General features: G+C 40.5%; 1 protein-coding gene and 1 non-coding gene across 7 annotated transcripts in view; both read right to left on the bottom strand.

Moving 5' to 3' along the window:
• G3bp2 (G3BP stress granule assembly factor 2) overlaps positions 1 to 23,631 on the bottom strand; it is a 74,879-nt gene continuing 51,248 nt past the window's right edge. For 5 of the 6 annotated variants that reach the window (XM_059274670.1, XM_059274671.1, XM_059274668.1 and 2 more), the window contains exons 2-12: positions 17,963 to 18,081; positions 15,194 to 15,275; positions 14,296 to 14,469; positions 12,865 to 12,955; positions 12,054 to 12,156; positions 10,783 to 10,963; positions 9,766 to 9,864; positions 4,650 to 4,752; positions 2,564 to 2,692; positions 1,663 to 1,781; positions 1 to 1,316 (exon numbers count right to left, since the gene is read on the bottom strand). In XM_059274670.1, the coding sequence (XP_059130653.1) occupies positions 1,044 to 1,316; positions 1,663 to 1,781; positions 2,564 to 2,692; positions 4,650 to 4,752; positions 9,766 to 9,864; positions 10,783 to 10,963; positions 12,054 to 12,156; positions 12,865 to 12,955; positions 14,296 to 14,469; positions 15,194 to 15,275; positions 17,963 to 18,057 (1,449 nt within the window). In that variant the 5' untranslated portion in view covers positions 18,058 to 18,081 and the 3' untranslated portion in view covers positions 1 to 1,043. The remainder of the gene's footprint in view (positions 1,317 to 1,662; positions 1,782 to 2,563; positions 2,693 to 4,649; positions 4,753 to 9,765; positions 9,865 to 10,782; positions 10,964 to 12,053; positions 12,157 to 12,864; positions 12,956 to 14,295; positions 14,470 to 15,193; positions 15,276 to 17,962; positions 18,082 to 23,631) is intronic. The other variant, XM_059274673.1, reaches the window with a different exon arrangement.
• On the bottom strand, positions 2,365 to 2,490 carry LOC131921315 (small Cajal body-specific RNA 23). Its single transcript, XR_009381943.1, has one exon. It is a non-coding gene; the product is annotated as a small Cajal body-specific RNA 23 (non-coding RNA).

Genomic DNA, 23,631 nt, shown 5'->3' on the forward strand with positions numbered 1-23,631 from the left:
CAAGATAAATAAGCATCCATTTTACTGATTTTAAAGATACTGCAATTTTTATACTTCAGTGATTTTCTTCAACATTTGCAGCTTTTTGGCTTCGCAGCACAGCAATTCATAACTACACTGCACAGATCACCAGCCAGACTGGAATGATGTGTTGTAGAAGGCACCATCATGCTTATTACATTACCAGAGAACAAAAATACAGGAAACAGTTTTTACTGTCCACAGCTTCAAGAAAGGGAAGGGGAGGAGTGTGTTGAGCAGCCAGCCATCCCTGTACTCAAGAGGGCAGGTTGGAAACTTAGATACGGAGCCACTAAATCTGGCCTAGTATTTAAGACCACAGCATTTGAGGTTCTCATTTTTGTTATTTCGTTCATAACTAAATGATTTCCTTCTGGAATATTTGCAGTCTTGTTAAGGTTTGTGTGTGCACACGCTGGTCACAGCAAGCAGATAAAATGCCCTCATCACTTCACAAACTATTCTCTACTGGAAAAGATGATGAAAGAGTTTTTCCCTGTCGCCTCCTGGTGCAGATGTCAATGTTAATGACTTCAGAGTACCCGATAGTGCATTTTGATGAATACATAACAAGTTTCTGTTGGTTGGTATTGGGGGGAAGCCAAGAAAAAAAGGCCAGATTCTCCAATTGCACCAATTGCACTATTTGTGTTTCCAACATTAATAGCAGAAACAGTTAACACTTAAACAAAATGTGCAGCAGAGGATTTTTTTTTTAACTCAAATGACCTGAATTCAGTGGGCATGTCCTTTTAAGTTCATTTTGTTGTAGACAGTTTTAGATATGGTCATTTCTCAGTCCTTAATTCTCCAAGTCTAGATTTATAAATTAACAATATGAATCCTGTTGTGAAATTGGGGGGAATAATGTCCACTTCAATTTAACTGATAACCAAAAGATGCTTTTCACATCAAAGAAATGATCAAAAAGGCTGTGTCACATTCCAAAGCCAAAAGAACTGAACAAGAATGCAGACACGGTGAGTTAGGTACCACTGCCAAAACCTGGCCGACAGTGGGCTTCAACGGCGCTGTCCTGTGAAGCGGCCCTCCATTTGCCCGGTTCCTCGGCCAGAACCAAGTTTCTGTGCCATGCCACCTCGTGGAGGCGGTCCTCTTCCATCACGGTCACGCATCATTCCACCACCCACAATTCCACGTGGACCACCGGGACCTCGGTCATTGCGCCTGATGTCCCTGCGGTCCTCTCCGCCACCTCTGGTTTCTCGCTCTCTGGCAGCTCTGGTCTTCTTCTCCTCCACATTTAAGCGTACTTCTCCTCGAAACATTATCGGCTTAAAGAGGAGGAAAATGACAGGAGGGGGTTACATAAGAGGCAATAGTAACTTGCATATATAAATAAGAAAAATCTTCCAAGAAATAAACTTTAATGGAAGTCTTAATATACAAATTTTGGCCATTTTCAGTCAAGCAAATGAAATCTGAACAAATGAAATATAAGATGATACACACAATAAACTGTAATATTCTCTTCATTCATTCTTTGCATAAATACCATTTCACAATTAACTATTTTTAGCTTACCATAAAAAAGATTTTCTACAGTTTTAAAAAGTTTCAATTCATACTATATACAACAAAAAAGGGAAAATCTTGAGTTATGCCCCTTAAATCACTTACTTTTGCAATTAAGATTCTCTGAACTGGTTCAGAGTCATCAAAAACCACAAAACCAAAATTTGGAAGTTTTCCCCCAACACCCTTGGTATTGATGCGAAGTTCCACAACGTTTCCAAAACCTGTGAAAATATACATTACACCGAGGGTTAGATATTTTAACAGAACATTCTAGTGACTTTAAATGTTCAGAATGAGCAACTGCCATGTTTTTGATCAGTCTGAAAATACAAATGGCAAAGCTGCTGTACCTGGTGATTGTTACAGTGTATCTGCTCAGGTGGGGCATCTCCTCAGACCCCTACCAACTGTGGCAGACAGGTATCGCCTCCTCTTTATTAGTTCCCATGAGAAAAAAACTACTTGTCAAGTTTTAGAAAGGCAAAACCATTTTCCCCATTTCCCCCAGTAAGTCTTCTAGTTCTAAATGTAAGAAGATTATTTCGTTCAGCTCTTTCTCATCTCCTGAATCAGACTAAGCAACACTCCACAATCTGGGATCGTGGTACCATCACTTCTTCCCTTCTGACCAATTAAAGTGAGAGTGAAAGCAGGTGAGATGCAATACAGAGATGGCAATTTAAAAACTGGGCTTTACTAGGAAAAGAAATCTCTCTCTCTTCCTTTTAAAGGGTTGTATTTAAATTCAAGACTATCGTCTTTAACGGGAACCTTCAGGTTACAAGTTATGCGAGGTGGTGGAGTTGTTGTACTGAAAACCGTGGAGTCCTGTGGTCCACTTGGACAGGACACCCCCAACCAGTCCAGATTCTCTTGCTCACGGAGGGCAGGTCAGGACCACAAAGGAGAGGACTGAGCCCTGGTGAGCAACTGTGTTTGTCTGACGTGGGGTACTTATGTTTTAATTTTAACGTCTAATATAAGAGAAAAATAAACCACTTACTCATAAAGAATTCTTTCAATTCGTTTTCATCAATATCATGAGGCAAGTTACCAACGAAAAGCTGATGACTGTCCGGGTAACGAATTATTCTCCGGTTATCAGAATCATTCTGCTCCATATCTCCTCTGCCTGAAAGACAGCAGAACCGGACAATGCATAAAAACAGGCAGAAAGCAATGGATCAATATTCATGCCGGGCACAGTGGTGCAGGCCTTAAATTCCAATACTCAGGAGGCAGAGGCAGGTAAATCTCCGAGTTCCAGGACAGCCAGGGCTGCACAATGGGATACTGTCTCAAACAAACAAAATCAATACTCTATTCCTGCTTTGGCTTAATAAAACCAGATGTGCTCCCTGAAACCAGATGTGCTCCCTGAAGTGTATTATTAGTAGGTAAATAGTAGTAAATAGGCCGAGCGGTGGTGGCGCACGCCTTTAATCCCAGCACAGAGGCAGGGGGATCTCTGTGAGTTCGAGGCCAGTCTGGCCTCTAAAGCGAGTACCAGGAAAGGTGCAAAGCTACAGAGAAACCCTGTCTCAAAAAAACCAAAAAAAAAAAAAAAAAAAAAAGTAGTAAATATAGCAAAGTGTGGCTATTGACTAGATTGTCAGTCCTTTCAACTACTGATCTGATTATAAATAACTAAGAGGATAGTTATTTCTCTCTAATCCAGAACAAAGCAGATTTTCAATCATTCCTACTAAATATCTCCTTAGTGTTTTAAAATAGAAAACATTTCATCTTTGTATGGTACAATCAAATGGTACAACATTTCCTTTCTGGAGCCTCTTACCTTCTAAGGTACTGTCACATAAGTAATCTTATCTGATTCCCTCAATAACATAGCAATAGTCATACAAGACAGAAATCACACAAGAAAAATTTCACAATACCTAAATGTTAAGAATGAGCAACTAGCCGGGCGGTGGTGGCGCACGCCTTTAATCCCAGCACTCGGGAGGCAGAGCCAGGCGGATCTCTGTGAGTTCGAGGCCAGCCTGGGCTACCAAGTGAGTTCCAGGAAAGGCGCAAAGCTACACAGAGAAACCCTGTCTCGAAAAACCAAAAAAAAAAAAAAAAAAAAAAAAAAAGAATGAGCAACTAGATTTAAAAATGTCATCCAAGATCATGATAGTCAATGCCAAAGCTAAAACAAGCTCCCAACCGAAACTTTGGAATTCATCACGTACTTTTAATTATAAATTATATTTCTAAATTTGAGGTATAGTAGCATATCCACCTGCATATCCAAAGCATTCTCTCTTTTTAAAAAATTTTATCTTTTCATTTGTTTGTTTTTGAAGACAGGGTTTCTCTTTGTAACAGCCCTGGCTGTCCTGGAACTTGCTTTGTAGACCAGGCAGGCCTCGAACTCAGAGATCCAAGTGCCGGAATTAAAGGTGTGCACTACCTCCGCCAGGCCTTATCTTTTCTATGAATACATGTATTGGTGTTTTGCCTGCATATAAGTAAGTACGTGCACCACATGCATACCTAGTACCCACAGAGGTCAGAAGAGGGCGTCAGATCCCAGAGAACTGCAGCTACAGACAATTCTGACCTGACGTGTGTGTGCTGGTAAACTGAACCTGAGTCATCTGGAAGAGACACTCGTACTCTCAAATGCTGAACCATCTCTCCAACCTCCAAAAGCATTCTTAAAATTCTCACACAATTCAAATAACCATACTAGCTACTGTATCTCAGCTAACAATGCAAAGTTAAGAAAAATTGGAATTTAAGAGGTTATCAGTGTAAAGTGTTTTTCCTGAAGAGATAAGAAAGAGTACAGGGTGAGCTAGTTACTAACAGCTCAATTTAGAATTCCTGAGGCCAGCAACACAGGCAAATGATAGAGCATGCCCTATTTTACACCTTCAAAATGCATGTCTCCACAGATGCCATCAAACTCACTCCGGAAAGCTGTTAGCCCGGGCTATCTCAGCAGACTACATAGAGATAGGGACATGCTGCTGAGACAGATAGCCTTACATGGACCTGGGTATGAAACCCAATGCAGTTTTTAAAGTTTAGTGTTTCCAACTGTCCAATAAACCCAAAAGGCCGTCAAGAGCTAGCTTTACCTGGCCTTGGTCCTCGAGGAGGGAAGCCAGGTCGTTCTCGAGGTCGTTGTTCACGCACCCTTGGTGGCTGAGATTGAACTTCTGGCTTAGCGTCAACCCTTGGCTAAAATATAATGGAAAAATTATTAAAATTTTTATATTACAAAGAATTAACTTGTACCGGAGAAAAACCAACCAAAGTAACTATTAGCAAGTCACTAGCAAGGATAATGATATTAAGTTCATGATGTTTTTACATAATTTCCTACATGTGTGAAAAATACTTTTTAAAAGATATTCTGTACCAAGCTAGGACTGTAGGGTAGATCTTAATTCTCACTCGAGATTGTATAATTCGCACTAAGCTACTTTTGCACAAAACACTCTTTAAAATTAAAATTATACTCACAATGAAACAGCTTAAGTTACTGCTACAAATATCACAAAATGCAAGATGAGCAACTCCATATACATACATAAGACAAAGTTAAAAAGCTTTCTTATAAAGACAAGAATAAAGACACATAATTCCTCAATAAATATCTAGTTTGCTGCCTTCAGACATCAGCGGTGCTCAGTCACATCTCCTAACCCCATCCCATAATCTTGAAACCAGTATTTTAATAGTCTGAACACATAACCCTTTAGAGCATGGTGGCAAGTGCCTATAATCCCAGCACTCAGAAGGCTGAGGCAGGAGGTTCTCAAGTTTGAAGCCGTCTTGAAACAGAAGACCACAATCTCAAAAACGTGTCAAAGAAGCCCTTTAGAAAGGGCTGACCAACCCTCTTCCTTAACTGGGTGGGAAAGAAAGTGACAGGGCTGTTTTGTCCACTACTGACTCAAATACACTGAGGACCTTGTAAACAACACATCCCGTGCATACTCTCCTTCACTTCACTTCCCTAACACAATAGCATTTCAGTATTCTCAACCCCTGCAGGCTTTCTGCTACCCAAGGAAAAGACAAAGCTAAATGAATCTTCAAAGGAGACTGAAAACATTCAACAGAATATGGAGTTAGTGCTTTAATCACTGAGGACCTTGGGCTAAGCAGTACTCAGTCTTTCATTAGTTATATAACTGAGATGTTATAATTTGCAAGGACACATTAAATATAAAAAAACTATGGTTCTTCTAAAACTGACCATTTAGACTGCAGCCACTGTAATCCTAAGATATATATTAACTGTAACAGCAGTTATTTTAAAAGATTTACCTACTTCTTACAGCCTGGTTTTTTTTTTTCTATGTAGACTATATTCTCCTACAAGATGAAATCACATGTCCTGGAATTTGCCTAGTTACAAAATTAATTTTGCTGGGTGTGGTGGCACATCTCTAGCACTGAGGAGGGACCAAGTGAATTTCTATGAGTTCAAGGCCAGCCAGAGCTATACATAGCGAGAGATTTAGTTTTCATTTTTGTTATAAAGCCCGACTAGCTATCTTACTTTGTGTATATGGGATGGGGCAATCCTTGAGAGGATTGCATTTTTGCTTTGTTTTTTAAGATTTATTTTTATGGGCATTGGTATTTTGCCTGCATGTCCTGTATATCTGCGTGAGGGTGCCAGATCCTCTGGAACTAGAGTTACAGGCAGTTATGAGCTGCAATGTAGGTGCTGGGACTTGAACCCTTGTCATCTAGAAGGACAGCCAATGCTCTTAACCACTGAGCCATTTCTTCAGCCCCAGCCCAGTTTGATCTTAAACTTGTGATGCTACTACCATTACTTCCCTGGCTGCTGGGATTGTAGACGTGTACTACTGAAGAACCAAGCATGGTGCTTGAACAATGTCCAGCAATTATTGGCTCACAATATGCTACCTGACAATGAGATACCTGCTGCCTGTACTTAAGAGTTCAACAGGACATCAACAACCTAAAATGTAATGCCTCAAAAAAGCCTATCTTTAGAAATATATGCTTACCTCCACTAAAGGAGTCTCAAAGCAGAACTCAGTACAGTTTGTGTATCAATCAGAATTGAAGAATAGATGTCCTCTACTCAAATTTCAGTGTCTTACTGGATGTAATATATAAAATATATACATTTTACTTACTGGATTATATATAATAAAAATAGCAAATGTGTGCTGGGAATGATGGTACAAGCCTTTAATCTCAACATCCAAGAGACAGAGAGGCAGGTGGAATTCTATGAATTTAAGGCCAGCCTGGTCTACACTGCCAGAGTTCCAGACCAACCAGAGGTACACAGTGAGACCCTTATCTCAAAGGGGGGGGGGGGGTTTGGGAGGGTTGGGTAGGCAGTTAAGAGCACTTGCTGCTTTTTCAGAGAACCCAGGTTCAGTTCCCAGCACCCACATGGTTGCTAAAAGCCCTCTATTTTTGAGCTTCAGGGTCTCTGAGGCTCTCTCTATTCTGATGTCTCTAGGCACTACACATATATGGTGCACAGATAAATGAGCAGGAAAAACCATCCATACTGATAAAAATAAATCTTTTTTTTGTATATTTCAAAACATTACCAAAATAAATTTTCAGAACAATTTAAAATTAAAGTAAGTTTAAAGGATTTCCCATCTTATAATTTGTAAAAGTGACTTTGTAGACAGAATGCCAATGCATGGAAGTCGTTCAAAAAGCTAAGAATTGTTCCTTTTATTAAGAAACAAATGCTAGCTAAGCCAGCTCTGTTCTTGGAACTCTTCATGTCCAATGATTAAAGCTAGCCATTCCTAAGAGACGAAGTGGCTAATATCCTACAGAGTGTTAGGGCTTTCCGTTTAACTTCAGGTAACCAGAAAGTATTATAGCAAATCCTACAAATGAATGTCAAACAAAATATAAAATAAAAATGGTCAAATACAGTCAAAAAGGATCAGCACAGCCATACACAAGTCCTTCACTGAACACAAGCTATTTAGAAGAGCTAGTCAGTTCCCAGCAAAACCATCTTACCAAGAACTCCACTTACCTACATCTACCTCAATGCCTATCAATACCCTAAAAGTAGACTTAACTTCCTTTTACCAGATCATCTACTTAAAGAAAATGAATCTTTTCAAAAGTAACAAAAGAAGCTGAAGGTTCACTAAACTAAGTGAAAATATCACAAATTTATTCTACACAGAAGCACAAAGCCATGAGGATATTCTTAAAGCATCCATTGGATTATTTTTAACTAAGTATGTGTGTGCCTGTGTGCAGGAGTGTGCCCAAGTACAGATGTCTACAGAGGCCAGAGGCATCAGGTCCCCTGCAAGTGGAGTTCCAGTCAGTTGTAAGCCACCTGACATGGGGGCTGGGAACCTCGACTCAGGTCCCCTAAAAGCAATAACATGCTCTTACCTGCTGAGCAATCTTTCCAGCCCCTTAAAGTTTAATGTTTAAACATTTCTTATTGGAGTGGGAAATAAAAATAACTTCAAAAGTGACTCAAATGTAAGATACCCAAGAGTCTAGAATCTAGAAAGTTAATACATTCTTTAAATACAGTACTCTTCTTCGGTGTAAATACAGAGACACATTACCCTCCACAAGGTACTGAAGAAAAACATACACATGGAAAACCACATATGTGCTTGATGTGTACCTATGTGAACTCAAAAGCTAGCCTATATTTTAGCTGTCCAAACATGGGTGAGTTATGCTAGACTTTAACTTTCCTGTCTCCAAAATGGCAGTTAATACTGCCCTCATGCAGGGTGGTTTGAAGGACTAAGGAAGGATTATCTGTGCACACATTTAAACCCAGTACTAGGGAGGTAGAGAGGCAAGTAGATCTCTGTGAGTTCAAGGCCAGCCAGGACTATACACAGTGAGACCCTGTCCCATCTGAACCCCTAAAAAAAGAAAAGGGAATATAATATGCTGAAAATAAAAATGTTTGGAAAGGCAAATAAAAAAATTTGATTTACTAACTTATAAAAACAGGTGTTGGGCTGTAGCCATGGCTTAGCAGCTAGTTAGGAGCACTGGCTGTTCTTCCAGGTGACCCAGGGGTTCCATCCTCAGCACCCACATGGCAGCACACAACCATCTGTACCTCCAGACCCAATGGAACCAACACCCTCTTCTGGCCTCTGAGGGCACTGCATGCACAAGATGCATAAGTAGGTAAAACACCCAGACACATAAAATAGTTAAAAATAAACCAAGTGTCACCAAATCTCTGAAACAACTCAAGACTCCAACTGGGAATCTGACAGAAATCAAGATTTCAAAGTCCTGAGTCATTCGTCCCTTCTCCAGGTGGGTTTGAAAAGCACTAATCATTAGGGTGGAATTTTGGCTTGTGATTTAAATTTTTAACTGGAAAAAAAAATAACACAAAGGTATTATGGTACCATGTATTCGATAGATGATTATAATGTGTAGAAACATCACGAGGACAAGATAATCACTACTTTTAAAACCTCAGTGTCTTAATGTTAGATCATCTAAAGAATGTATACAATAACCATTTTAAATGTACATTTTCTAGGAAAATGAACCTCAACTCAAAATGTAGGGGAAACTGGGTATTTAAATATGCCAATAAACTTCATTCCAGTTTAATTTAGACCTTATCTAACAAGCATAAATAGTGTCTTATTTCCACAGTTTTGGAAAGCTCTGAAATGGGAGATGACAAACAGACAAAGCAGAATACTGAAATGCTCAGTTACGGTGAACACTACAGTCATAAGTTGGTACAGGCTTCATTTCAGCTGTGTGAACCACTTCAGACTGAGTTTAGACAATGCAAATATACATATATAATATATACATGTAATATATATTATATATATACACACACAAATTCTCTATTTCTTTAGAACAATCATTTTTTAAATGTCATTCTATTTTGTGCCTTTCCAAATTTCTTACCTAAAATATTCTTGCTAAGATGTAAACTTTTCAAAAGGAGTATTTTTCTAAAGAAGCCTTTAAAATGACAACAATATATTAATAAAACCAACTTAATCTGTATTGCACAAACCCAAACCCCAAATACCACCTCTGTAAGATTAATAGAGATTTGGCATTTAAAGTGGGTGCACTGACATTTAATACATTTTTGTATGTTTAATCCATAGTTCTGGTTGACTCGCTTAAAAATGTATAAAAACTAAGCAATTGGCAAATGTAACAAGGATACAATCCAATGTGTTCACAGATCGTTACCTGTGAGACTGGTGCTTTAACATGGGGTGGAATTCCAGAGGAAGAAACAGTACCACTAGGAGGCAGGTTTTTACTGGTCACTGAAGCCCAGGAGAAAGCCTGCAGGAAATGCAACAAACCTAGACTACTAATCATGGAAAACCACCAACATTCCTACAGGGAAACTTCCAAATATATAATCTGTTTTCATTTCTAATCTGTTCCTTTATATTGACGGACTCCTAAAAGAAAGGCACACACACACATGCCAGTCTGTGTGCCAGCTCTCAAAATCTCATTATGCAACTTACGACTGTTTTGTCTCAACTGCTAAATAAAACCACACCAAGTTCCTGTATAAAGCAAGTGGCAAACAAAACCACTATCAACTAAACATGCTATAAAAACTGGACCAGATAGAACTGACTTCTTTCCCCTTTTGGGGGAGACAGGATGTGTGAGTGATGGTGTTGGGGGAAAGGGGAAGAATAGAAAAGAACAGAGTACTAGTTGGAAACTTAACAGACACAAATTGAACAAGGACTCTTGACTACTCTGCTCTCACTGCCCAAATATACTTTAACCTTCTACTTCACAGAGATAAAGAAGTTTTGCATGACATACTATGGATGTCACACATCTCTACAAGAGAATTAGTATAGTAAGGAAACGGATCCCATTTAAATCACAAACAGGTATCTCTCACAGATCAACTTCAGGTGGGACATTGCATGACTCCTGGAGCATCAGAAGAGATGAGCAACTGAAAGCCTCATACATGGCCTTGAATAATTTCATGTAAGTCATTCAACACTGCATACAGACAAGAGTAATCTCATGTTATAAATTTCATTCTTAGGAACATTTTTTGGGGTGGAAAAAAACCATGAAAACTCCCCAGAACAAAAACTCCAGTTTCTTTCATATACATACAAGTATAGCTTACTATATCATATAACAGAGCAAACTCATGCTTCAGTAATGGCACCAGGTCTGAAAAGGTGAGGCTGCAGGTCTGAAAAGTTCCTCTGACCTCACCTTTGGCGGTTCCTGAGGGAGCGCAGCAGGCTCGGAGGGAGGAGGGGGGGTGGACTTCTCCTCCAGCTCTTCTAGGCTTTTCTCCTCCGCCTGCGGTTTCAGCTCTTCAGTCTTCGTTTCAGACTCTGGCTCAGGTTCAGGGTCATGAGAGGATTCTTCTAAAGGCTCCTCTATGCCATTACTAGAATGAAACATCGAGGTCACCAGGAGATCAAATGAGGTAAAACTCCGACTAACAGTTGTCACCTGTTCTGTGTTCTCGTACATGTGGTGCCTGGGATGAGATCCAAGTCCTGCCTGCTGAGCACGTACTAGCAAAACTGTTGTGCCAGAGACTCACACCCTGTCTAATCCCTTCTTTCTGTCTGTTTTGGTTTGGTTGTTTGTGACAGAATTTCACCATGTATCCTTGGCTGGCCTCAAACTCAGTGAGATCCATCTACTTCTGCCTCCCCTGGGTGCTGGGATTAAAGGTATGCACTCACATCCAGCCCCATCAATTTTAAAAATGGTTTTATTATTTTGCACATAAGGGTGTTTTGCTTCCATATGTATCTGTGTATCACACACATACACTTCCCTTGGAGACCAGAAGAGGGCATCCGATTCCCATGTCTGGGGTTACAGACTGCCATGTGGGTGCTGGGGACCAGGACTCTTAATGGCTGAGCCATCCCTACAGCCACAACCCATCATTTTAAATCTAGATTACCTACAGTGCTTATTTAAGTGCAACTGTAACTCCTGTGCTTGTTTTCTAGTTAGTGTGTGAAGGGACAGTGCATGACCATCAGAGGACTTCACGGAGCCACTTCTCTCCTTCCAACTTTACCTCAGGAATGAAACTTAGGACACCAGGCCTGCAGGGTAAGCACCTTCACTGGCTGAACCACCTCTCTGTCCCCTACACGCCATGTTTCATATAAAAGTTTATTGAAATAAGTTCAGTGTATTGTCCTAAACAGTCTGCATTATCTGTAGTCAACCACAACTCTGATACAAATCGTGTGGGATTTTTGAATTAATCATTTTCAGTATCTTGATATATGTCATAAGTAACCAAATACTGGCTTAAATATGCAGTTTTAACCAAAATGTATTTTCAAAGGCTGAGGATGTAGTTTGTGGCCAAGTGCATGCACTTAACATGCAAAGGTCTGGGGTTCGATACCAAGCACCAATGAAAAACCATTGACTTCCAACAACAACTTGGGAACAGCTCCACTGCAGGCCAGCGCAAATGCAGGCCTGTGACTGCTAGCTAGCCTTACGTCACAGGGTGGGCGTCATAGTAGGTGCTGTTAGCATTCTCTTGCACAGGTTCAGGAGATGGCTGCCTTTCTTCTTGCTCCTCTTCTACTTCATCTTCTGATTCTGACAATACATAATGGACCACATCTTTTTAAGAGGGCTCACATTCTCTCTTACATACTACAGGATGTTTAAGGGTAAGCTAGGAAGTCAGCAGACTTACAAAGCAGTCATTCACTGGACTATTCCCTGTTCCCACAAATAAAGAGAACAAGACGGACAAACTTTGATGACTCTGCTCTATTTTAAGAAGCTCTGTTAGTAAAGGAAGGAAAAGCTTGCAAGGAAGCCAAAAAACCATTGTTTCTGTTGTCATATCTATTTAAGAGTAGTAATAATAAAAAACCTGCTATTTTTCTCAGTGGAAGATCAATAAATAACTATAGAACTGTCACAGCTTGGACAGGCAACAGACAATAAGGGAAAACAAACGAGAAAGTTCTATGTCACTTAGTTCATTTTGATAAAAGTGCATGGGTCCCCAAAACAATTCCAGAACACGTACTCAACTCTATAGTACAGCATGGAATCTCTGAACCTGTCACCTATACAGTTACAGTATGGAATCTACAGACATGTCACCTACACAGACTTCCTAGGTTTGACTTTTATATTATGTCATGTACACACATAGAGCCCCTAACAAAAACTAAAGGAAGGAGAGTTTGATTCAGCTAAAAGAAAAATGACAAATTTCCCAAAGTTCTATACTTCTAGAAATGCCTGAGTGAAGAATATTGAGAAAATGTTTTCCCTTCAAGTTAAGCTCACCTTCATCAAGTTCTGGTTCAGAATCACCAAACACTTCATCTTCGTAACGAAACATATCATTGTGAACATAAAATTTATTTGGAACAGATCCCTATAAAAAACAATAAGCAATCTCAATTTTAGTACCACAGAAATGATCTGGACTAAATATAAATATCCAAAGCTGAGCATGTTATGATGTTCACACCAATAAAAACTAAGAACAAAAAATCACCAAATGAGTATTAGATAGTGTGGTGCTAAACATGTGATTCTCCATTTGGAAGACTGAGAGGGAGAATGGCCACAAATTCCAGGCCAGCTGAGCTACAGAGATTCTGTCAAAAAATAAAAAAAAAATCGTAATACTAATAATAGACACATACGAAAATGTCAAAATAAAGCTCAGCACCATGTATATTTTAGTGCTTAAAAATAAGGAATTATTACAATTCAGAAACTCTTCTCATAAACAAACAGAACTCATAGTTTTTCCATCTTTTCAAAACCTTTGAAAATACAATTTAATATTTCTACGATCATGTGGGTTTTTTCTTTTGTCTTATGGTCCCAGGGACCAAATTCACAGTCTAACACAAAGGCAAGTGTTCCACCAGTAAGCCACATTCCCCAATCCTCTTTTCTTATCTATCACCCACTTTCACACAAACTTTAAAGCACACACGTACACACAATGTCCAAATAAGCGATATCAACACACCTGTTAAAATCTCCCAAAGATAGCAGCAAGCAGACTGGAGAGATGGCTCAGTGGTTAAGAACACTGGCTGCTTTTGAAGACCCAGGTTCAATTCCCCAGCACGGTGGCTCACAACTTTCTGTAACTCCATTTTTAGAAATCTGATACCCTTCCCACCTCCTCAGCAATCAGGCACACATCCATACATGCAGGTAAAACACTCACACACAGAAGAAATAAAATTAAAAGGGCTGGGGAGATGGTTCAGAGGTTTGAGTCCAAGTAACTCACGTGGCAACTGTCTATGTCAGTTCCAGGGCATGCAATGCCCTCTTCTGGCCTCCAAGGGCACAGGCACACATGTGGTACAGACAAAGCCACAACACCATACACATAAAAATAAGTAAAATTCAAAGTATCAATTAATTAATTATTTATTTTTTTTAAAGGATTTATTTATTATGTACAGTGTTCTGTCTGCATGTATGCCTGCTGGCCAGAAGAGGGCGCGAGATCTCATTACAGATGGTTGAGAGCCACCATGTGGTTGCTAGGAATTGAACTCAGGACCTTTGAAAGAGCAGCCAGTGAGTGCCCTTAACCGCTGCGCCATCTCTCCAGCCCTCAATTAATTAATTTTAAAAAAATAGCAACAAGCAAATCCAAACTTGTAGGAAGAAACTTTTTAGCATTCCAACAAACCATTAACAAATAAACCACATAAATAGAAAATAAACAAAATGAAAACTTACTTCTGGAGCCAGAACAAAGGTTTGCATAAACTTCCTCTCGGGCTGTCCACTGTTAGACAGCAAGCCCATCACCTGTACAACTACGCCATCACTCAAGGTTGCATGAGCATCCACATGCCGGATTTTGGTATGACATTCACTGAAGTTCAGAGATAACACTTTGTGGTGTATATCCTTTACAGAGAAAAGGGGTGAAGAGGAAAAAAAAAAAAAGTGTGCTACCACATTAACTACACATTACTATACGTACATACATGGCTTATTTCCTCATGATCAAAAAGATTAACTATTTGCCTTTTTTGCATTAATTTGAATCCAGTCCAGAAAACTGTGTATTATTACAATCAGACTGCCTGTTAACTACCATCTTTAACGTATCACACCTCTACACAAGAAATCGGAATGCATCTCGATACTGTGTTGTAGTCTGAACATTATACAGCTTTCCCTTCATCTCTGTGCCAGCTAATCCTTCTCACAAACTCTTACCAACTAACTGCCTTCTGACCTCACACCTAAGTTTACTTTCCAAGGATGTTTGTTGATGCCGTTTTCCTACACCCAACTGCTTCCTGTTTGCTAAGGCCCAATCCTACCAAAGTCCAAATCCTTCACCAAGTCCAACCGAAGCCCGAAATCCTTCGAATCTCCAGTTATAAAGATAAATTATTTTGTGCATTTCTAGAGCACAAGAAATGTACTTTCTCAACTACTTCACATATAAAATACAACATTCCATGTTCTCCTTTTAAATACATCCCAATACAATACATTTCTACTAAAACTGACTCTTTAGAGCAAAGGATCACACCAGAGAAACTCGGTGAGTCCAGAAAGGCTACTTTTTAAAGCCTGTCTTAATTCAAAGACACTTGAAAATAGATCATTTTTGACTTACATTTTGGCCATAAACTGCTTCCTGGGGCTTTCCACTGGCATCCACTCCACCATGAACATAGGAGGAATTCCTGCCATAAAACCTGCAAAAAGCATTGACAGATAAATCAAGGAAAGGTTAGGGGCCACTAGAGTTGTGATGTTAACAGATAAAGGGTCCTTATCATCAACAAGAACATGACTACTTCCCATGGTGGTGTAAGGATTGAGTCAATGCCCACAGAATTAGTGTTTCTGGTAACAAGGCTGATGCTCAATTAGCCTGCCTCAAATTCATGTCAGTGAATTAACTACTAAGGTATATACATAAATGGCTGCCTGAGGAGGAGAATAGTATTAAAAACTTCATTTTTTTTTTAGGTTTATTCATAGTATTTTTCCTGTATGTATGGAATGCACCAAGTTCATGGCTGGTACCCTCAGAAGTCATAAGAGAACAGAGGATCCCATGAAACTAGTTACAGATGGTTGTGAGCTAAAATGTAGGTGCTGGGAATCAAATGCTAGCCCTCTCCAAGATCAACAGTGCCTTTTAACTGTTGAGTCACCTTCCAACCCTTTATGAAAAGTTTAAGAAATTTTATTAAGAAATCTTTTTTTCTGGGCCGTGGTGGTGCACGCCTTTAATCCCAGCACTCAGAAGGCAGAGCCAGGTAGACCTCTGTGAGTTCGAGCAAGATCCAGGACAAGCACCAAAACTACACAGAAAAACTCTGTCTTAAAAAAAAAAAAGAAACTTTTATTAAGAAATTTTTATTAAAAGGAAAGTGGTTAAATAAGCTAGATATAATATGGAAAACATACCATTTTACCTTTTTATGAAAAATTACTTTGTGGATGGGCATGTACACATGTGTTTGTGTGGAGATCAGAAGACAACCATGAGAAGCCTCTTTCCACTTTTAATGATGGAACTCGGCGAATTCCTTTACCCCGTATGTCATGCTGCTAGCCTGAAAGTTACACTACTAGTTAGCAGTGTTAGTCAGGCGGTGGTGGCACATGCCTTAGTTCGAGACCAGCCTGGTCTACAGAGGGAGTTCCAGGACAGCCAGGGCTACACAGAGAAACCCTGTCTCAACAAATAAATAAATAAATAAAAATAAAAACAAAACCTTATTTCTAACTTTGTTCCATTTTTTTCCTATTAAAAAAAAAGGAAAGGGGGCTGGAGAGATGGCTCAGAGGTTAAGAGCACTGATTGTTCCTTCAGAGGTCCTGAGTTCAATTCCCAGCAACCACATGGTGGCTCACACCCATCTGTAACGAGATCTGGTGCCCTCTTCTGGCCTGCAGTCATACATGCTATATACATAATAAATAAATAAATCTTTTTTTAAAAAAAAAGGAAAGGGAGGGAGGGAGGGAGGAATTTTGACATGGGGCTTCACATCTATAATTCCAGCACCTAGAAAGGCTGAGGCTTGCAAACTGCCATTGAGCTCAAGGCTAGCCAGAACTAGAGACCTTATTAAAGGGAAAAAACCCAAACCAACAACTACTTCCTAAAGTGGGCATGATGGTATAAGCTTTAATCCCAGCCCTGGGGAATGAAGGAGAGGGTAGAGAAGCAGGTGAATCTGAGTTGGGGTCAGCCCAATCTATATAGTGAGCTAGTTTCAGGTCAGCCACACCCATGACAGTGAAACCCTGACTCAAAACAAAAACAAAATAGAAAAAAAAAAAACCACAGACTACTGATATTCTGAAAGACCAAATCTCATATAAAGATCCTAATGCTTTCCACTCCCAAATATCTGAGGGAATTAAAATATTTTATACACTTCATGTTTCAGTACAACACTGAAGCTTGGAAACTGGCTGTGGGTAGCTTGTTTACTTATTTGTCCTAATTCCTAATAGTTATTAGCCTCAGCTGTCAAGTATGACACTTGAGATAACCAAAGTATCTTGAGTAAAACCAGCATAAAGTTTACAGGAGAAAGGAAAGGATTCACAGCAAGGAACCCAGCAACAGCAGAACCAGCCTCTCGCACACTGCCTAAGAGAATATCAACATGGCCAAGTCCACCTTCCGAGTGCCCACCTAGGACCTACAAAGATCAGTAACGGGGCCAGAGACGGTGCGTGGTGAAGAATCAGAAACAGGCGTTCAGCAGGAGGTAAGAAGGGTGTATCACTGTCAACTCTGTCCTGCAGCATTGTAGACTCCTCTCTGTCTGTCTGTCTGTCGTGCGTCTCCCCTTCCGTTTGCACAAGCGCAGCCAAAAGAACACACTACACACACTTCATTTCAACTTCCGGAAAAAGAATGGGACTGGGCGAGAACTACACACTACACACACTTCATTTCAACTTCCGGAAAAAGAATGGGACTGGGCGAGAACTACACACTACACACACTTCATTTCAACTTCTGGAAAAAGTTCAGCCTACAGATGTTTAACTCTTGTCAAAATAATGAACAAGGCTACTAAGAGTGTCTCACAAGCTAATACTGTTTTTTTTCAGATGAGAAGAAATAAAAATCTTTCGCGGGTATAGAGCAGTTTTTCACAACACTATGAGAACTTAAAAAGATACATTTAAGTCATTGATTTCTAATTGCTCATTAGAACCCTTTAGTAAGTCAAGCCTCACATTAGAATAATGAAACATGAAATACTAACGAGGGTGTGTGCATTTGTGTGTGTGTGTAAAACTGAATGTATTATACTATATGACATGATGTGTTTTTCCTGTTTGCAAAGGTCTTATCAACTTATGAGACAGAACAGACAGACATATATGAAGGAAGGTCTTATTTTACCTGTGTAGGTACTCAGGAGCTTTATTCAGCAGAGTGTAGTACTGCCTCACAAACTCCCGCCCCACAAGCAGCGGACTGGGCTTCTCCATCACCATTTCTTTGCTGCACAATGTCAAATGCTGGGGAGAAAACCAAAGACAAACAGCCATTAAATCATCCCTGTAAAATACCATGGATAAATCTTCACAGACAAAAAATGAGAATAAAGTAAACTAACACCATTTTAAAAACGTTATTAACAGACCAGGCAGTGATGTGCAAGCCTTTTAATCCCAGCACTTGGGAGGCACAGGCAGATGGATCTCTGTGAGTTCAAGGACAGCCAGCACTACACAGAGAAATGTGTCTCAAAAAAACAAAACAAAAAATTTTATTAACAGGCTAGAGAGATGGCTCAGCAGTTAAGAGCACTGCCTGCTCTTAGAGGATGCAGGTTCAATTCCCAGCATCCACATTAAGGCATGCAACCACGTAACTCCAGTTCCAGGGGATCTGCGGGCCTCTTCTGGCCTCTTTGTTAAATGTAACTTATTATTTACTTATACATACAGCCCTCAGAGCAGTCTAATTATAAGCAACATGAAGCATAAGTGGCAGTGGGCTGTAGATGGCTCATGGTTAAGTGGTGCTCTTCCAAATGACTAGAATTCGATTCCCAGCACCCATGTTAGGTGGCTCATAACTGCCTGTAACTCCAGTTTCAGGGAATCTGAACCTTTAGCCTTGAAGGTACCCATGTACACATACTCACACACAGATACCCAAATACACATGATTAAAAATAAATCTGGGATTGGAGAATGCTCAGCAGCAAAAGCACTGTTGCTCTTGTGGGGGACTCAGGTTCAGTTCCCAGCACCCACATGGTAGCTCACAACCATATTCCAAAATACCCTATTTTGACCTCCACAGGTACCATGCACACATGTGCTACACATACATATGAGCAGGCATGCACACACACAAAAGAAAAATTTTAAAGAAAGAGGAGGAGGAGGAGGAGGAGGAGGAGGAGGAGGAGGAGGAGGAGGGCGGCGGCCAGTGAGATGAGACGGCTCAGGGGATAAAGGCTTGCCTGACCTGAGCTCCACTCCCCAAGACCAATAAACACAGTGGAGAGAACTAACTCCCAGTTTGTCTTCTGACCTCCACTTCTAAGCAGGGAGAGAATGTCACAAACACTGGTTTGTTTTTTTTTTTTTTGGTTTCAAGTCTAGAGTTTTAGTTGTGTAGCCATGACTTCACTGAAAAGTTAAAAAAAAAACAAACAACAAAAATCTTGACTTTTCTGATTGAAACATAGGTAATATACAGAAATGTTGCTGTTATGTCTTAACTATTTTTTTAAAATTATTCATTTGTATTTTATGTGCATTGCTGTTTTGTCTGCATGTATGTGTCTGTGAGGATGTCAGATCCTCTGGAACTGGAGTTACAGACAGCTGTGAGCTGCCATGTGGGTGCTGGGAATTGAACCCAGGTCCTCTGGAAGAGCTGCCAGTGCTCTCAACAACCCCTGAGCCATATCTCCAGCCCTGTCTTTTATAGGAGTAATATGGTTGATAATGGCTCACTGGTTGAAGACTGGAACAGTGATTCTAAGAAATAGCCCTTGGTTCAATCCTAAGTACCAAAAGATGTGGGTAGATAGACAGAACACACAGGAACATACACCCACAACCTCGAAAGGCTACTTGACTTTTTATGTGCATGTGCCCATGTGTGCGTCCACAGGGACCAGAGGAGGGTGTCGGATGCCCTGGAGCTTGAGTTCCAGGTGGCAGTGAAGCACCTTAGGTGAGTGGCGAGGGAGCTAACCCTGGGGCCTCTGGAAAAGCAGGAAGCACTGTAACTGTGAAGTCACCTGCCCAGGCCCCCTCTTGTTACACTTCAAAGTCCTGAAGGAAAACCACAGAACAAAACAAAAACCAACCACACATCTTAGTGTACATCAGGCAAATCGAACGCTGCCTGAACTCCTATTTTAACAATTTCAATGCAGGTTCTCTTTAAGCAACTAAATAATTTCATACCCGAAGACATCCTGTAATCACCGTATTAAATATGCACAGAGGTGAAGTGCAACTCTAGTGACTTCAATGGGACATTCTGTTCTAATTAGCTGTTTCTTCTTCTGCAACTGTCCCTCTAAACAGTTTTTTGTTTTGTTTTTCGAGGCTGGCCTAGCACACAGAGATCTGACTGCCTCTGCCTCCTGAGTGCTGGGATTAAAGGCGTGCATTGCCAAGGTTATAATACAGAAATGAATTTGTAAACCAAGTTTAGTGGCGCAGGCCTCTCAACCTGAGGCACTCAAAATCATGAGGAGTTCATTCAGGCCTGCCTGGACTAGAGCCAAGCCCTGTATTTTTTTGTTTTGTTTTGTTTTGTTTTTTCAAGACAGGGTTTCTCTGTGTAGCTCCGGCTGTCCTGGAACTCGCTCTGTAGACCAGGCTAGCCTCAAACTCACAGAGATCCACCTGCCTCTGCCTCCAGAGTACTGGGATTAAAGGCGTGCACCATCACTGCCTGGCCTTACTTTCTTTTTTTTAAAAAGTATATTGCTTTTATATGAGTGGCTTACTCGACATATGTCTGTATAACATATGCATGCCTAGTACCCATGGAGATCAGAAGAGGGTATAGGATCCCCTAGAACTGGGATTTTATGGACAATTGTAAGCCACCATGTGGATGCTGGGAATTGAACTTGGAAAGTGCCCTTAAGTTCTGAGCCATCTTTCTGAAGCCCTGTATTTTTTGTTATAAAAAATGTTATCAACTTTAACTGGGAGACTAGAAAATGATTGAAGCAGGTTTGAAGGCAGCAGAAACCTTCACAAGTCACATCACAATTGGAAAGCTGCTCGCACCTCCATCACCGACGGCCACGATGGACCATCAAATACACTCTTTCAAAGATGGGTAGGAAATCTACAGCTTATGCTGTCTACATGTCCAAGTGTATAATAACTTTGAAATTATTAAAACTCAGGGAATCCAAGGCCCTCTTCTGGTCTTCCTGAGCACTAGGGATACACATGTGGTACAGACAAAACAACCATACACATAAAATTTTTTTAAAAAATAAACAAATTCAAGGCCAGCCTGGTGTATAAAGGTAGTTTGAGGTCAGCCAGGGTTGTTATGCAAAGAAACCCATCTTGGAGAGACAAGAACAGAAGGTCTAGAAATGGCTTGGTGTTAACAACTTTCACTTGCTGTTCTTCTAGAGGACCTGGCTTTTATTCCCAGCAACCATGTGGCAACTCACAACCATGTATAACTCCAGTTCCAGTAGACTCAATGCCCTCTTCTGGCCTTTGCACTCACAATAGAGGCAAAAATATCCATACACATTAAAAAAGAAAGACTTTGGGGCTAGGAACTTCAGCACCATAAAATGAGACACTGAAAAGGCAGAATAAAATTTAAAATTATGGCTTCATAAAAAAAAAAGGCTATGTATACAATGAGCAAAAGAATAAAATTAATTTTAAAAATCCACTACAAACGATAAAAATTATTAGAGCAGATTTCAATAGAAAAGATAAGGTTATCCAAAGCAAAATAGTTAATTCTCATTAATTTCAGGGAGGTCTTAAATGGCCTCTTCTCCATGTTCTTACTAAGGAGACATTACTCCATCACTAGTGATAGCTAGCTCTTCAGAAAATCAAATTTTAATTACAAATACTCGGCCACAGCTACTAATGCAACTGTTTCAAAGTTTCAAATTTCAGAACCTTCCAGCTTTCAGACAGAGATGTTGAAGCCTATGCATAGTTCAAAATCTAAAAATCCTGCAACTTCAACACTTACGATCCCAAGCATTTTCAAACAAAAGGACCTTTGATATTGACACAGGGTGTCACGTAGCCAAGAATGACTTTAAATTTCTGACCTCCTGCTTCAATGACTGAGAAGCAGATTATAGTGCAACATCCCTACATGCAGTTTATAGAAGCTGGGGATCAACCCTAGGGCTTGCATGTGGTAAGCAAGGGCTCTGTATTCTCAGGACCCTTCAATCTTTAAAAGCATTAAAACACAATAAAAAATTCACTCACTGCAATTAGTTGTGTGAAATTTCATATCATTCTTTGGTAGTTATTTCAATGCTTGGAAAGAAGCAAAATAAATATTTGTGGAGAAGAAATCATACTTTCTTATTAAAAAAGAAAAAGGTCAAGAAAACACCCCAATAAGAAGGAAATGCAGACAAATAAACTGCCAACCTTGGAAGGTTATACATATATTTTATTCATGGAAAGAATGTCTCCAACTGGCTGCAGCCTGTTCACCAGAAACTGCTATCACACACTGCCCATGCTTAGCCCCAGCTTATCTCCATGGCAGGATGCTCACTCCCACTCCCTCTGCAGGGCTCACACTAAGACTAGATCCCATTTTCAAATGACTACAACACTTGCCACACACTTTTAGGACAAGGAACTCAGATTTGTTGTGGCAGACCTTGGATCCAAGAACCACAGCAACAGAAACAGGAGGGTATGGATAAAGCGACTTCTGTTCTCAAGCCTGAAGATAAGGGGGCAAGCTCTGAAGAAGAGAAGCTAAAAATGACCAACCATTAAGAAATGGTTTTGTGCTCCCACAACCATCACCCCCTTCTGAGACAAGGTCTCTCTGTGTAGCCCTGGCTGCTCTGGAACTCACTCTGTAGACCAGGCTGGCCTCCAACTCTGATCTGCCTGGCCCTGCCTCCTGAGTACTGGGATTAAAGGCCAATGCGCAGCCTCACATTATGTTTGAGTTTCATGAGTACCCTACGCTTGCTTCCTGTACCTCCTTGAATAGCGAGGGTACTAACTTCATTTACAGAAAACTGAAACTGACAGAAGGCAAAGAGAGAAAGGCCCCTCAGTCCTCGTTCCAAGAACAAGAATTTTGTGTCAGGAGTATGATGTTTTCATTATTTACACTCAAGAAAATTTGCTTTGGGCCGGCCAGGTGTGGCCGCATACCCAGCACTTGGGAGGCAGAAGCAGGTGGTTCTCTGAGTTCAAGGCTAGCCTGATCTATAAAGAATAGAGTTCCAGGACAGCCAGGGCTATATATAGAAAGACCCTGTCTCAAAAGGGGAGGGGGGTGCAGCACACTGTGAATACATCCGTGGACAGGAAGCTCGCTGTACATGGCCAGCCTGGTCTACATGGTGAGACCCATGACATCGAGGACTGCCACATAGCCAATCTCTGGAGTCAAAACAGAAAAAAGGAAAAGAACGAAAAGAAAAAAGATAAATGGCTTTGGAAGAATCACCCACAGGATCAAGAATAAAAAAACTTTAAGAGTCCACCAGGTGTAGTGATGGCATATGCCTTTAACCCCAGCACTCAGGAGGCAGAGGCAGAGGATCTCTGTGAGTTCAAGGGCAGCTCGGTCTACAGTGTGAATTCCAGGACAGCCTGGGCTGTTACCCATAGAAACCCTATCTGTGGGGTTGGGAGGACAGACCTGGACCGACTTACAGGCTGGGTAGTGGCCCACTCTTTTATCCCAGAACACAGGAGGCAGAAGACAGATCTCTTGAGTTCAAGGCCAGTCTGGTCTACAGAGTTCCAAGTCAGCTAGGCCTACAAAGAAAGACGCTGCCTCCAAAGAGGGGGTGAGGGAGCATGATGTTAACACACTATTTCTGTGGG

This window comes from Peromyscus eremicus, chromosome 10, assembly GCF_949786415.1.
Source record: "Peromyscus eremicus chromosome 10, PerEre_H2_v1, whole genome shotgun sequence".
Classification (NCBI taxonomy): Eukaryota; Metazoa; Chordata; class Mammalia; order Rodentia; family Cricetidae; genus Peromyscus; species Peromyscus eremicus.